General features: G+C 37.6%; 1 protein-coding gene across 1 annotated transcript in view; it reads left to right on the top strand.

Annotated features, from left to right (window-relative positions):
- The window catches only part of LOC117323767 (synaptotagmin-14-like), a 95,623-nt gene that overhangs the window by 8,463 nt on the left and 72,147 nt on the right, over positions 1–15,013 (top strand). Inside the window, exon 2 of the mRNA XM_033879202.1 lies at positions 2,748–2,909. Coding sequence (XP_033735093.1) covers positions 2,748–2,909 — 162 coding nt within the window. The remainder of the gene's footprint in view (positions 1–2,747; positions 2,910–15,013) is intronic.

Genomic DNA, 15,013 nt, shown 5'->3' with positions numbered 1-15,013 from the left:
CTCTAGTACAGAATGGACACTTATGTTCTCTGGTACAACATAGACACTTGTGTTCTCTGGTACAACATAGACACTTGTGTTCTCTGGTACAACATATACACTTGTGTTCTCTGGTACAGCATGGGCACTTGTGTTCTCTGGTACAGCATGGACACTCATGTGTTCTCTGGTACAGCATGGGCACTTGTGTTCTCTGGTACAGCATGGACACTTGTGTTTTCTGGTACAGAATGGACACTTGTGTTCTCTGGTACAGAATGGACACTTGTGTTTTCTGGTACAGAATGGACACTTGTGTTCTCTGGTACAGAATGGACACTTGTGTTTTCTGGTACAGAATGGACACTTGTGTTTTCTGGTACAGCATGGGCACTTGTGTTCTCTGGTACAGCATGGACACTTGTGTTTTCTGGTACAGAATGGACACTTGTGTTCTCTGGTACAGCATGGGCACTTGTGTTCTCTGGTACAGCATGGACACTTGTGTTTTCTGGTACAGAATGGACACTTATGTTCTCTGGTACAGAATGGACACTTGTGTTTTGTGGTACAGAATGGACACTTGTGTTCTCTGGTACAGAATGGACACTTGTGTTCTCAGATATTGTTCTCTGGCATATATAGTATGGACTCACTGAAGCATGGAGAAATGGGTTTTCTGGTAAAAGCACATACACATTGGTGATGGATTTCCTGTCTTTGATGGTTGGTGGTGGTCTTGTGATAGAAATACAGCCAATGTACAACTATTTATTACGATGTATATTTTGGATTAAGATATGAACTATGAAACTGTTTTCAGCTGAATGATAAAGCTAAATGATTATGCATCAACAAAATCCCAAAAGGCAAATCGCTGAACTAAAATTATGATTTCCCAACAATACTTACATATTTACACTAGAATGCTACAGAAGCTAGTCACTTTCGAGGCATATCCTTTATACAGGTTTTTTTCTGCATCTTTTTTGTCAAATACAATGTATGTTTAGACAGACAGTCTGAGAGACAAATGACTGAGAGGGAGCTATGGATAGAAAAATGACTTAGAGGGAGCTTTGGATTGACAAATGACTTAGAGGGATCTTTGGATAGACAAATGACTTAGAGGGAGCTTTGGATAGACAAATGACTCAGACAGAGCTTTGGATTGACAAATGACTCAGAGGGAGCTTTGGATTGACAAATGACTTAGAGGGAGCTTTGGATAGACAAATGACTTAAAGGGAGCTTTGGATAGACAAATGACTTAGAGGGAGCTTTGATGGACAAATGACTCAGAGGGAGCTTTGGATAGACAAATGACTTAGAGGGATCTTTGGATAGACAAATGACTTGGAGGGAGCTTTGGATAGACAAATGACTTAAAGGGAGCTTCGGATAGACAAATGACTTAGAGGGAGCTTTGGATAGACAAATGACTTAGAGGGAGCTTTGGATAGACAAATGACTTAGAGGGAGCTTTGGATAGACAAATGACTTAGAGGGAGCTTTGGATAGACAAATGACCTAGAAGGAGCTTTGGATAGACAAATGACTTAGAGGGATCTGTGGATAGACAAATGACTTAGAGGGAGCTTTGGATAGACAAATGACTCAGAGGGAGCTTTGGATAGACAAATGACTTAGAGGGATCTTTGGATAGACAAATGACTTAGAGGGATCTTTGGATAGACAAATGACTTAAAGGGAGCTTCGGATAGACAAATGACTTAAAGGGAGCTTCGGATGGACAAATGACTTAGAGGGAGCTTTGGATTGACAAATGACTTAGAGGGAGCTTCGGATAGACAAATGACTTAAAGGGAGCTTCGGATAGACAAATGACTTAAAGGGAGCTTCAATTCGGATGGACAAATGACTTAGAGGGAGCTTTGATGGACAAATGACTTAGAGGGAGCTTTGGATGGACAAATGACTTAGAGGGAGCTTTGGATAGACAAATGACTTAAAGGGAGCTTTGATGGACAAATGACTTAGAGGGAGCTTTGATGGACAAATGACTTAGAGGGAGCTTTGACAACAATGAAAATGTCAGTTAAAATTTGGTCCTCTATCAACTGAGTTACAACCACAGCCTTGTGGTTTTAGTTGACATCTTTCCTCACACTTATCAGGTTCACAAGTGCTTGGGTTAGTTCAAGTTCACATGAAAGTGATCGAGCGGAGTTTCATTCTCCTTTTCATCATACCAATCATAATTACCTAAGCTACTAAAATAACACTTTTTTGTGTAATATTTAAAGTTAGATTGAGTACATATGTTTTTGCATTGTGTAGCAATATTGATTTAAACGTACCTAGTTTTTGTGAAGAAATATCTTTGATCCTTTGCGTTTAATCTAAAATGTCAGTGATGTTATGGAAACAACATATATGTTTTGTTGGCTTGTTTGATTTAGTGTCTGCCAGCTGTTGATCTGATTGTTATAACCAGATCCATAAACTGTAATACCAGACGATTGTCACATAAAAAATTGTAGCAACTTGGTCATATATATTTTATGTTTATTGGTACCAAACATTTTATTTGCTGATTCTTTATAACTGTAACATAAGATGTTTTTTTCTTGGTATTTCCCCCATATGTTGTATAAATTATCAACACTAGTATGTAAATGTTGTGTATCAGTGGTGTGTTAGACTGTATATCAGTAGGCTGATGGTGGTGATTGGTATAATTAGCTGTATATGTGTCAGTTGCCTACATGTCGCTAATTCAATGTTTCTGCTCGGTTCTGTTACAGTCCCTGGGGCGGCCATCGCCTTCCTTGGGGCAGTTGGGGCCTTCCTCCTCGTCCTCATCATCTTCTTCATGTACCTCAACAAGCTCCTCTGTTTCTCCAACTGTGGCGGATTTCCCTGCATTGATGCCCCACCCAAACGTGAACCAAAATCAGGCAAGCTAGGTAAGCTCTTCACTGTGTGATGTTATAACAGGATAGTTATATAGTACTAACAGTAGCAATATGTATTTGTTAATATTCTCAAATGTATTGTCTGTATGTTAATTATTCTAATACCTTCCTGATACGTATATACTATATATAAGCGTTGCTCATACTATAAAAGAGAGAGTGTATGAGTGTTTCTGCTGGTGTATAGTAATTATTATGTTGAACATTACCAGTGAATTAATAAACTCCTGTTTCAGGAAATGATGGTCACACTCTATTTCACTACTGATTAACCAGTGGTTTGTTTTTAGAGTTATCTCCCTTTAGGATATGCAGTCCTTTTCAGATTGTACCTGTGCTTTGTCTAGTTTTTGTCCCTTTATACCAGTGTAAGACGTATCTCCCTTAAGATATGTGATTTTTGTCAGTAAACTCCCGTATGATATGTGATTTGTGTCGGTAAACTCCCGTATGATATGTGATTTGTGTCGGTAAACTCCCGTATGATATGTGATTTGTGTCTGTAAACTCCCGTATGATATGTGATTTGTGTCGGTAAACTCCTGTATGATATGTGATTTGTGTCGGTAAACTCCCGTATGATATGTGATTTGTGTCGGTAAACTCCCGTATGATATGTGATTTGTGTCGGTAAACTCCCGTATAATATGTGATTTGTGTCGGTAAACTCCCGTATGATATGTGATTTGTGTAAGGATTGTGCAGAGTTTTCTCTCTTTAGACTTATGATTTTTGTCAGAATTCTCTCCCTTAAAAGCTGTGATTTGTGTGAGAGTAATCTCCCATATGATTTGTGTAAGAGTTTTCTCTCTTTAGACTTGTGATTTTTGTCGGAATTATCTCCCTTATAAGCTGTGATTTGTGTGAGAGTTATCTCCCGTATGACTTGTGATTTGTGTTCAATGTTCAATGTTCAATGTTCGATGTTTTATTCACTTTAAGCCTTACGGCTCAAGCATACTAAAAGATTACATCATATAATTTACAATCCTTAATATATAATACAAATTAATGAAAGATTGACAGCATTGATATAATTACTTTACCTATACAATAGATCTATCAAAATATAAGATATTGAAATGTAAGAGTACTCTTCCTGTCACACTCTTAACATTTGTCACCTGATCATGGTTTGTAAATGTGAATAGATCCTCCGAGCATGTGTTCACCTTGATGCCAAAAAACACTTCAGATACATATTACATTCTGATTCACATTAATTTTATGAATGTGAATCCAATGAGACTAAAGTGGTAACATACTGGTACATAGAAATTCAGAATTACTATTTCTGCACAGATTAGGATTTATCTAATGTTTGGTATAGGAGTGGTAAAGTGATCCCATCTGTCCTTCAAACTCTCCTCTGTTATGTTTTGTGATAAACCAGCTGTTGATTTCCAAAGTATATTAATTATCTGTAGTTTTTCTGTAGATGTAGGTATTGGTGGACGGGCCAATATATACTGTGTGTAAAGATGGGAGTTGTGTCTTGCTGTTAAATAAAACCCATCATAATCAATAAATGTCCTCTGTATAAATGCCAAAGCTGAAGTAGTGTTTGGAAATGTTTTACTGCCAAATAACCTTTTTTGGAGGATACGTTGACATATTAAGTAGTTCTATATGGAAATGTCAAGGTGCTGTTGAGTGTATCTCATACTTAACAACTGCCTAGAGACAAAAAGTGCTAAATTTGCATTTTAGGAAAAGCTTTTGAAACTAGTTGATGTGCTTGGTTTCTCAGAAAACAGATGCTTGAGTCATTAGACCTTTGTGGCAATGCAGTTCCGTCTCTACTGAGTGTCAAATAGATCTGTATAATCATATATCTGTGACGTCTTCTAGTCTAACATGTAATTATAGGCTTCTAGTTAAACAAGAATTAAATCTGTATCAGAACCAACTTGTTACATCAGTAGGCTAAACAGACAATTATAGTTAAAAAAAGAAAAGACAAATAATTCCATTATAGCCTTCTTCAGACAATATTACAGTTAAAAACAGCTTTAGACATGACATTTCTTGCACTGCGCCCTACCAATACTCATTTACAACTGAGTTGACTGGAACAAAACAGAGAAAAGTATCTTGTTCAAGGATACAACCAGTGCCCATACTGGGACTCGGATTAGCCTTCGGTCACATAGTCCTTCATCCTACCAATAGGCCACTGTGCCTCTGTAAATATTTAGTGTCTATGTTTAACTGTATATTAGAACTTTACTAGGGAAATATGATATTTTGTTTTGGAACCAATGCAAATCACAATTAAAAAAATTGCAATTTCAGACAAAAAAAAAATAGATTTCAGAAGTTTGACTGCTTTTCAACACATTTATTTGTATGTTCTGAATATTTTTGTATAGGAGGCAGTCATTTGGTCATTTGATAGGATGTGATATATAAGCTGGCTGTACAGACATTTATTTGATAGGATATGATATATAAGCTGGCTGTACAGACATTTGTTTGATAGGATATGATATAAGCTGGCCGTACAGACATTTGTTTGATAGGATATGATATATAAGCTGGCTGTTCAGACATTTGTTTGATAGGATATGATATATAAGCTGGCTGTACAGACATTTGTTTGATAGGATATGATATACAGTGGAACTTCGTTAACTCGAAGTCGACGGGACCACGAAAAAACTTCGAGTTATCCGAGTGTTCGAATTAAGCGAGTTATCGTTTTTGGTGAAAAGTTTGGTCAATATTTGTCAACATTATATAATCATTATAACTTCGCTCTGTCGCTCATCAGTTTAGTGTGAAGACTTGTCAATAGATGTAAATATATATGTAATGTTTCGTTATGTCACTTGTAATTTGGTGTAGTTTTGCCGATATACAGTCACGATAAAGTTTCTTTCACTTAGTCACTTCAATAACGATCTGATGTGCAAGTCATGTTTGCAAAAGGTAAACGATAAAACGGAATTCGACAAAATAACAAGTTATTAATGTCAAAACAAATAACCGTTTAAGTTTAACACAGATTGCATACAAAACGTAACAGAACCATTACCTTCTATTGGACATATATGAAATACTGTTTGATCGGCCTACTTACTTTTTATTGATAACCACGCCATTTCCATGTGTATTAGCACCGGAAGTTGGGCTGCGCATGTGCGTATAAAATGTTACTGTAACTGAGTTGGCGTTTTATCCGATTTAATAGACAGCACTGACCGTTACAGTTGTACTCTGAACACCTCGGCAGTAATTACGCTATTGTTTCAGCAGTTTAAAGATTTAATAGGCGCCGGTGACTGTGTCATTTCTACACCTGTAAAAACATCAGCCGGGTAGATCTACCGGTGTGTCAGAGATTAGTTCCGCTTGAGCAAACAGGTAGATGAGTTGTTGACTATCGTGTGTACTGATATCGGCGACCGCCTTGGGAAATTACCTGATGTAAGTAAAGCAGTACTTTTTATCACCAAGACTTGTTGTTATAAGATTCAACCGACAATTTCTTTTATGAATTTATGAAACACTTATAATAGCATGTAGGTTAGTAGTGCCGATATGTTCAGTATTACAAACGGAATTTAGCTCTTAAAAAATGTCGGCGTTTGCCACCGATCAACGAAAATTATACTTCGAGTTATCCGAATTCGAATTTTCCGAGTTTTTTTTACTAAGATAAAGAGAGAATTCGGCCGGGACCGGCGAGGTACTTCGAGTTAAGCGGGGTATTCGAGTTATCCGAGTTCGAGTTAACGAAGTTCCACTGTATAAGCTTGCTGTACAGATATTTGTTTGATAGGATATGATATATAAGCTGGCTGTACAGACATTTGTTTGATAGGATATGATATATAAGCTGGTTGTACAGACATTTGTTTGATAGGATAGGCTGGCTGTAGACATTTGTTTGATAGGATATGATATATAAGCTGGCCGTACAGATATTTGTTTGATAGGATAGGCTGGCTGTACAGACATTTGTTTGATAGGATAAGCTGGCTGTACAGACATTTGTTTGATAGGATATGATATATAAGCTGGCCGTACAGACATTTGTTTGATAGGATATGTATAAGCTGGCTGTACAGACATTTGTTTGATAGGATATGATATATAAGCTGGCTGTTCAGACATTTGTTTGATAGGATATGATATATAAGCTGGCTGTACAGACATTTGTTTGATAGGATATATATGATATATAAGCTGGCTGTACAGACATTTGTTTGATAGGATATGATATATAAGCTGGCTGTACAGACATTTGTTTGATAGGATATGATATATAAGCTGGCTGTACAGACATTTGTTTGATAGGATGATATATATAAGCTGACCGTACAGATATTTGTTTGATAGGATATGATATATAAGCTGGCCGTACAGACATTTGTTTGATAGGATATGATGTATAAGCTGGCTGTACAGATATTTGTTTGATAGGATATGATATATAAGCTGGCCGTACAGATATTTGTTTGATAGGATATGATATATAAGCTGGCTGTACAGACATTTGTTTGATAGGATAGGCTGGCTGTAGACATTTTTTGATAGGATAGGCTGGCGGTAGACATTTTTTGATAGGGTTAGATATATTGTAATATTGATCACAGATAGCAGCAGATTTTGAGGTGTTTCCTGTGATATGATTTAATGAGAGATAATACGGTTCATGTAATGTAATGTTTCTGTACATCATTTCTATGATGATCAATTCTGGAGGTACAGCCTTTCCAAGAAGAAGGCAACAGTTCTGAATGTTTATGATAGCAGAGGGGAACTTACATGAAATGATCAGGAGAATTGGCAGAGGCATTATCATCTTTCTTTGTCGGCATATACACTGAGGAATTGGACGAAGATATTCCAGACATGCCACTTTAGAACATCATATATGACTTGGTTGACACTGACAAATCACCACTGTGAAGGATACGGACGGCTCAAAATTACATGGGCCTGATAATATTCATCCTCATTTCATCAAGGAGGCACTAGAAGAACTCATTAGATCATTGAATGCAGTGTTTAACAAGTCATTGAAGGAAGGAAGATGACCGGAAGACTGGAAGAAAGCCAATGTAGCACCAATATATACGCCAGGAAGTTAACTGGAGTGCAGCAACTACAGGCTTGTAAGTTTAACTTCAGTTATTTTGCGCAAAAGGATTACAAGAAATAGGGTCACAGATCTTATGACAATTGAAATCAGCTGTTTTCCAAACACCAGTATGGATTTAGAAGCAGATGATCTTGCAATCTACAGCTATTAGAAGTCATTTAAGATTGAACAGAAGCATAAGACAATGGAAATCAAGTAGTGTACCTCGATTTTAAGAAGGCTTTTGATACTGTTCCCAATCAAAGATTATTGGAGAAAGTTAAGGAATATGGCAACTCGGGGAAACATGGGGAAATAGATAGAGTATTTTTTATGTGGAATGGAGCAACTGGTCTTTATTAACAGAAAATGGTGAACACTATACCAGTGACAAGCGGAGTTCTCCAGGGCAGTGTTTTAGGACCAACTTTGTTTTTGATCTGTGTAAATGATCTTCAAACTGTTTACAGATGGTGCCAAGATCTACAGTGAAATATCATCTGGAAGGAAGCATTTAAGAGTGACTCTCTGCAGGAAAATATCAACAATGTCAGCAACTGGACAAAAAACCTGGCTTATGAAACTCAATAAAGAGAAATGCAAACATGAACATTCAAACTGGGGATGAGCCACCAGACCATGTATACAGCCTCAGTGAAGATTGTGCATACGCCATTCAAAAAATGAAAACAAAAGGATTTTGGCATCAATTACGATTGTCTACATTCAGGCAAGGAAAGCTAACAGGATGGTTTGGCTGATTTTGTCTACATTCAGGCAAGGAAAGCTAACAGGATGGTTTGGCTGATTTTGAAGACATTCATATATATAGATGAGGAAATGTTTTCCAACCTCTACAAAGCCTGGGTAAGACCCCACCTTGAATACTGCACATCTGTCTGGTTTCCTTTCCATAAAAAGAGCAGAAGAACACGTGAATCATTCTTATGAGGAAACGACTGAATATATATAACCATCACTGAAGTAAAGGAGGGATAGATCAGACATGTTCAGTCTCTACACGGTCTGTAGTGGACAGGAAGATGTACATCCTGGGAAGTTTGTTGTATTCCCAGAAGGCCAGAATCTTCACAACACTTGGGGACATATTAGGAAACTCTTCAAGTAGAGAACAGGAACCAGACTACAAGGATGCGTATTTCTAAAACCGAGTTAAGTTGTGGACACTTGGAATTCTCTGTCATCGTCTTTAGTTATTAGTGCACCAACACTGAACATGCATGCACTTTTAAATCAGGCCTGAATCACATTGGAGATACCACTCTGGGAAATTTAATGAGGCATGTTATATGGCAGGAAATGACTAGAAGTCAATATCAGTCAATTTAGTAGAAGTATATCAGTAGTATTTGAAGACTAACAAATGACATCTGAAATGGTGAGTATTATATGTAATATCAGTTCATATTAGTATTCACTCATTACGTTTAGTGATTTAACTAATTGACCTATAAGTTGACAGGAGACCATTGTGATGTGATGGATGTGTTTTTCTATGACTGATATGATGTTTATATGGAGCTAATATGGATGGTGTTTATATATGTCAGTCCCCTGTGTGCTGCTGGACGGACACTAATTGGCTGCCTGTATTGGTGATACAGCAGTAAAAGGCTGAGTAATTAGATTGTGGAGGATATTAGTTGTTCATGGTAGGCTACATACTGATCAATACCGACTTTACTCTATTGTTCCCTGAAGATTCTCAGACAATGGACAAACACACCCATGTCTTGTGTCCTCAGGTATAGAGTCAGACTTATGTCCTCAAGTGGGGAGGGGGTGGGGGGTGGGAGGAGGTAGGTTGTTGGCTGTGATTTCCCCCCAAAAATGTCCTGTGTCTTTTTAGGTCACCAGAGACAAAGTCTCAAGTGACCTATATTCTAAATTGTAACTGTCTTTTGTCTGTCATTGTGCGTCGTGAGTCGTTCATTGTCCGTCCATAAACAGTTTAAATTTTCGATGAAATTTGGCAGGAAGCTTCCATGGCCAAAGATTAACCAAAATTATAAATTATATGGTCCCCACCCCCCAGAGGCCTGCGGGGCAGGGCAAAAAAGGTCATATTGACTAAAATTTCAAAAATCTTCTTCTCAAGACCCAAGTAAGGTAGATTCAAATACACTTCATAGATGAAAGGTCTAAATTAAAGCGTTTTAACCAAAATTGTGAATTTCATGACCTTTGGTCTCATGTTTCCCTCTAGGAAGGGGGTAATGTGTACTATAGTTTATATAGGAAAAACACATTTTTGAGCATTATTTGTTCCAGTTGCTATTCAAAATAATACAAACTTTGTTAGAATTATCAGTATGGGATGTCTGTTGAATAGTATGTGAATATTGGTACTGACTGACCCCCAAGGGCATGAGGGGCGGTGCCAAAAAGGATCAAATTAACTGAAATTTCAAAAAACTTATTCTCAAGACCCAAGTACGGTAGAATCAAATGCTCTTCATATATATATATATAGATGGAAGAGTCTTCAGGTGTTTTACAAAAATTGTGAATTTCATGACACTGGGATCTCACATTTGCCTCTGGGAAGGGGGTAAACTTTACTTTAGTTTATATATTTTTTTGCCCACACATTTTCTTTATCTTTGCGACAACAACCAGTACGTCCGATCAACATTGGGCTTCTGAATCATAGCTTTGATTGCCAGTCTGCCATTTTTCAAAACAAACCAGTTTGCGCATTTATGTATATAGCATATTTTCTGCTGCTCATTTACATATAGAGAGTGGAGCACGGTAGAAGAGATTTGATCCCCGTAATTAGTGGGTAGTTTCCTAGTTTCAATTACAATTATAAAGAAAAATGGTATTGATTCTCACATTATATCGTCATTAGGCCACACCAAATTAATCAGTTGTTCTTCGGGAAACCGGTAAAAGAAATTGGGGCGAGCGAGCGAAATTTTTTTTTCTAGCAAAAAATTTCCATTTAGAGATTTCAAGAGGCGAAGCGTTCAAATGATGTGCGAGCGATATTTTTTTCCATTATTTTTTTTTCATCAAATGTTGGAAATAAACTGAATACCATATTGAACAGATGTTTGTGTCTATTTGTGATCAATTCAAGTACATGTATATCATAAAGTGATTTCATACACAAATAACTAAACAATTGTATGTAAAATCCAACAACAATTTAATACCTGATCTACTTGATCAAATCAAACTTAACACAGTTCTCTCATTTGTATGGAACAAATACCGGTATAATAATGTATAAAACAAAAGAAAATTGGCACAGAAAAAACAAAATCACTATATCATATATAATTATCTGGAACAAAAATAATAATACCATATAAAACAACAGAAAATTGGCATATTAGAAACACAATCATTAAAATGTATATGGCTAGGAATTCAGCATCTATCAAATATAATTGACTTGTATTTAACAGTAAAACTAAGGGCTTTTCCAGTAAAACATCTACCCTACCCCAGGAGTCCAGTTTGTTTTAGGGGTACCACCCAAAGAATTTATTTAATTAATTTTAATACACAGAAGTAATTGGAGCGAAATCTAACCATGGACAGAGGTGAATTGTTTTGGAATCCTGGGGTCATTTAGATATTTTAATGGAATAGCCCTAATACTAAGAGGACAACTGTGAAATGATGAAATTGGAATAAAAAAATTCCACATTTTCTGATTATTATTATGGAATACAAATAAAAAAAATATCACATAGGTACTGACCAAAAAATATCATTCTTCAAAATAAAATAAATACTTTGATTGTTACCACATTACAAAAAATTTCCAAGGTGGTAGTTTCCAATTATTGTATATAATGACCCATGTATTGGACTATTGTATATACCATTGATAATAAAATACTGTTTAAACCAAGGTGGTAGTTAATACTGCGGATAAAAAGGTCATAAAACGTTTCATTGTTCTCCGCTTCGATCGCTGTATTTAACATTAGTGCACCCGACCCCCTCTGTACACTTACTATAAAAATACCCATACTATTCCAAGAATTTACAGCAGACTATCCTCGTGCTAGGCCGGAGCCTTTCCGTCATTTTTTTCATCTCTGCATCAGGTATCAACGAAACGCTTGTTTGGGTCGGTGTTTCAAGCGTCGAAATGTGTTGTAATAACCGGAAAAAGAAGTCGGAAAACGGGAAAAAAAATCCGGATTTGACGATTTTTCCGGAGGTGCGGGAAAAAATTATTTAAATTTTTTTCTCGACTTTGATATTTTTGGAGCGGGATTCCCGACGAACAACTGATTAATTTGGTGTGGCCTTATAGGATATATATTCTATCATTTAACATATTTTTGTAGTTTTGTCAAAATTTTTTGTTTAATGAAAACATAGAGGCTCTAAGTTGAATAAATGAATGAAAAGTACCTTGTTTTGTTTTCGTTGTCATCTTTGTAATTAAGGAGATATTGATGAATTTTCCACCAACTTGTTATTATCTTACCGATGATAACTACCTACTAATTTTTAACATACAAAAGTCTAGAATTTGAAGGAATTTTCAAAAATGTTTTCATTACACATTTTATACATTTATATATAAGGTTTAGTCACGCTAAAAGAAAATTTCAAAAAGGATTAGGTTAAGAATCAATTATGTTAGTTTGTATTTGGAAGTGAATGAGATAAAAGATCTCAATACTTTCACACCACCAAGGGATGCTGTGAGCCGCTTTTCTGTTCATCAATAAATAATGACAGCCAGCACCAAAGTTTGTACTCTTGGTTATATGAGGGTTTCTATTAGACTTAACTGCTGTCATAAAGTAGAGTATAGACACACACATACTTGTAAGGGCCAAACACATGGAGGGGACAGGACCAAACAAAAGGGGGCAAACAAAGGGGGGGGGGGGGGGGGGGGGGGCAAAGGGCTAACACTAGAGGGTACACACAAAGGAGGGGGACTAACAAGGGGCCAAAACACAAAGGGGGGGATGGGGCAAACACAAAGGGGGCGGGCAAGGGGCAAACACATGGGATGGGGGAGGAGGGACCAAACACAAGGGGGAGGCAAAGGGCTAGCTCTAGGAGGCAAATACAAAGAAGGGGGACAAACAAGGACCAAACATAGGGGGGGGGGGGGGGGGGGGGGGGGCATTGGGGCAAACACAAAGGGGGAGGCAAGGGGCAAACCTATGGGCACAAACATCGGGGGGGGGGGGGGGGAGTTGGCAAGGGATCGAACACAAACAAGGCAAAGGGCTAACACAGGGGTCAAAACAAGAGGGGGGGGGGGGATACAAATGGGGAGAGCTAACACAAGGGGCAAACAATAAGGAGAGGAGACAGCACCAAATGCAAGGAGGCAAACGCAACAAGGGCATGGGTGAATGGGGTCAAATACAAGGGGCAGTAAACACAAGAGGGCAAACACAAAAGGGGAGGGGGTGTGGGCAAAGTGCCAAACATAAGGGACAAATATAAGGGGCCAAAATCAAGGGGCCAACACAAAAGACAAACACCAAACAAGGTACAAAACATAAAGGGCAAACACGAGGAGCCAAACTCAAGATGGCCTTAAACAAAAGACAAACATATATATAAGTACACCAAACACAAGGGGCCAAGCACAAGGGCCAAGCACAAGGGACCAAACACAAGGAGCTAAAACAAAGGACATGAACAAAGGGAGCTAAGATGGGGCAAAATACAAGAGGGGGGGGGGGCTAACATGAGGGCAGGAAGCAAACATAGGAGGCCAAACATAATGCCAAACACAAGGAGGCTTATACAACAATGGGGCAAAAACAAAAAGGGGGCAAGGTGTAAAACATTAGGGGCAATGGGGTTAACACAAGGGGGTTAACACAAGGGGGCACAAGGTTTCCCAAAAATAGGTTAATGGATTAGAATCTTACTTGGGTCTGTTCCGTGGACAGGGAAATCTCGTCCTGAATGTAGGAGTTTGGCTTATCAACACGTGGTTTGTGAGTGTTGGCCAGTCAAACTCTTATACCAGGGTTGTGATGTCTCTGTCTACGTTAACATTACATGCCCATGTTTGGTATTTTTTTACATGCTTAAAGTATTTCAATTTGTTGTGAAATTAATTAAGCTTTTCATCACCATGAAATGTGTATAGAGATTGATGACGTTATCAGTTTATGATTAGTTACCCTTCATAAAATTATAAAGTTACACTATTGGGAGTTGCATTATAATGTGAGCCATTTCACAGAGTTATCCCACAGTTGCTAGGGAAAAGATAAATTGATGTCATACATGGGGGTAAAGACAGCTGGCACGCGCTGTATGACGCTGCTCACAATAACGTAACGTCATCATTTTACGTTGAGTAACCATGTCGTAAATGATGATGTCATCAGTTTTGATGCACGTTCCAAAAAGCATTGTAGATGGCAATAAAAACTAACATTTGCTTACAAGTATATGAGAAAAATAATCAAACATAGGTCTGTTCCGTGAACAAGGATATCTCAACCCTTGTGTAAGAGTTTGGCTGGCCAGCACTCGGCAAGCCTTATGCTGACTGGCCAAACTCTTACAATCGGGTTGAGATATCCCTGTCCACGGAACAGACCCATGTTAGATTCTATTAATACCATCCCTAGAAACAACTGTATCACCCTGTAAAGCAAAATGTTTGAATTAATGAAAGATTAAGATCACCATCACAAACTAGTACTGTTATCAGATTCAGTAAGTTATTTTCATACATCTTAGACAATCTGTGTTTGTTATAAAATTGTATACCATTCAAGAGAATGGTATAGTGTGGTACTGTAGCAGGCCTGGAAATAGATTAATGTCCCCATGTGGTTAATAATGACATGTATATATATATTACTATAACATGTTGGACAGTACATGTCATCAAGCTGAAGGTTGTCAAGGTCATGGTCATGGCGGATCAAATGTCACTACAGAGGTCATGAATATTTGATGAGATAGCTGTATGTATTAAGTAAATTGTTGATCATTCTGGTGCAATAATGAAATATTGTATGTC

Source organism: Pecten maximus, chromosome 3 (assembly GCF_902652985.1).
Source record: "Pecten maximus chromosome 3, xPecMax1.1, whole genome shotgun sequence".
NCBI classification, from domain to species: Eukaryota; Metazoa; Mollusca; class Bivalvia; order Pectinida; family Pectinidae; genus Pecten; species Pecten maximus.
This window is presented reverse-complemented; position numbering and strand designations above follow the sequence as displayed.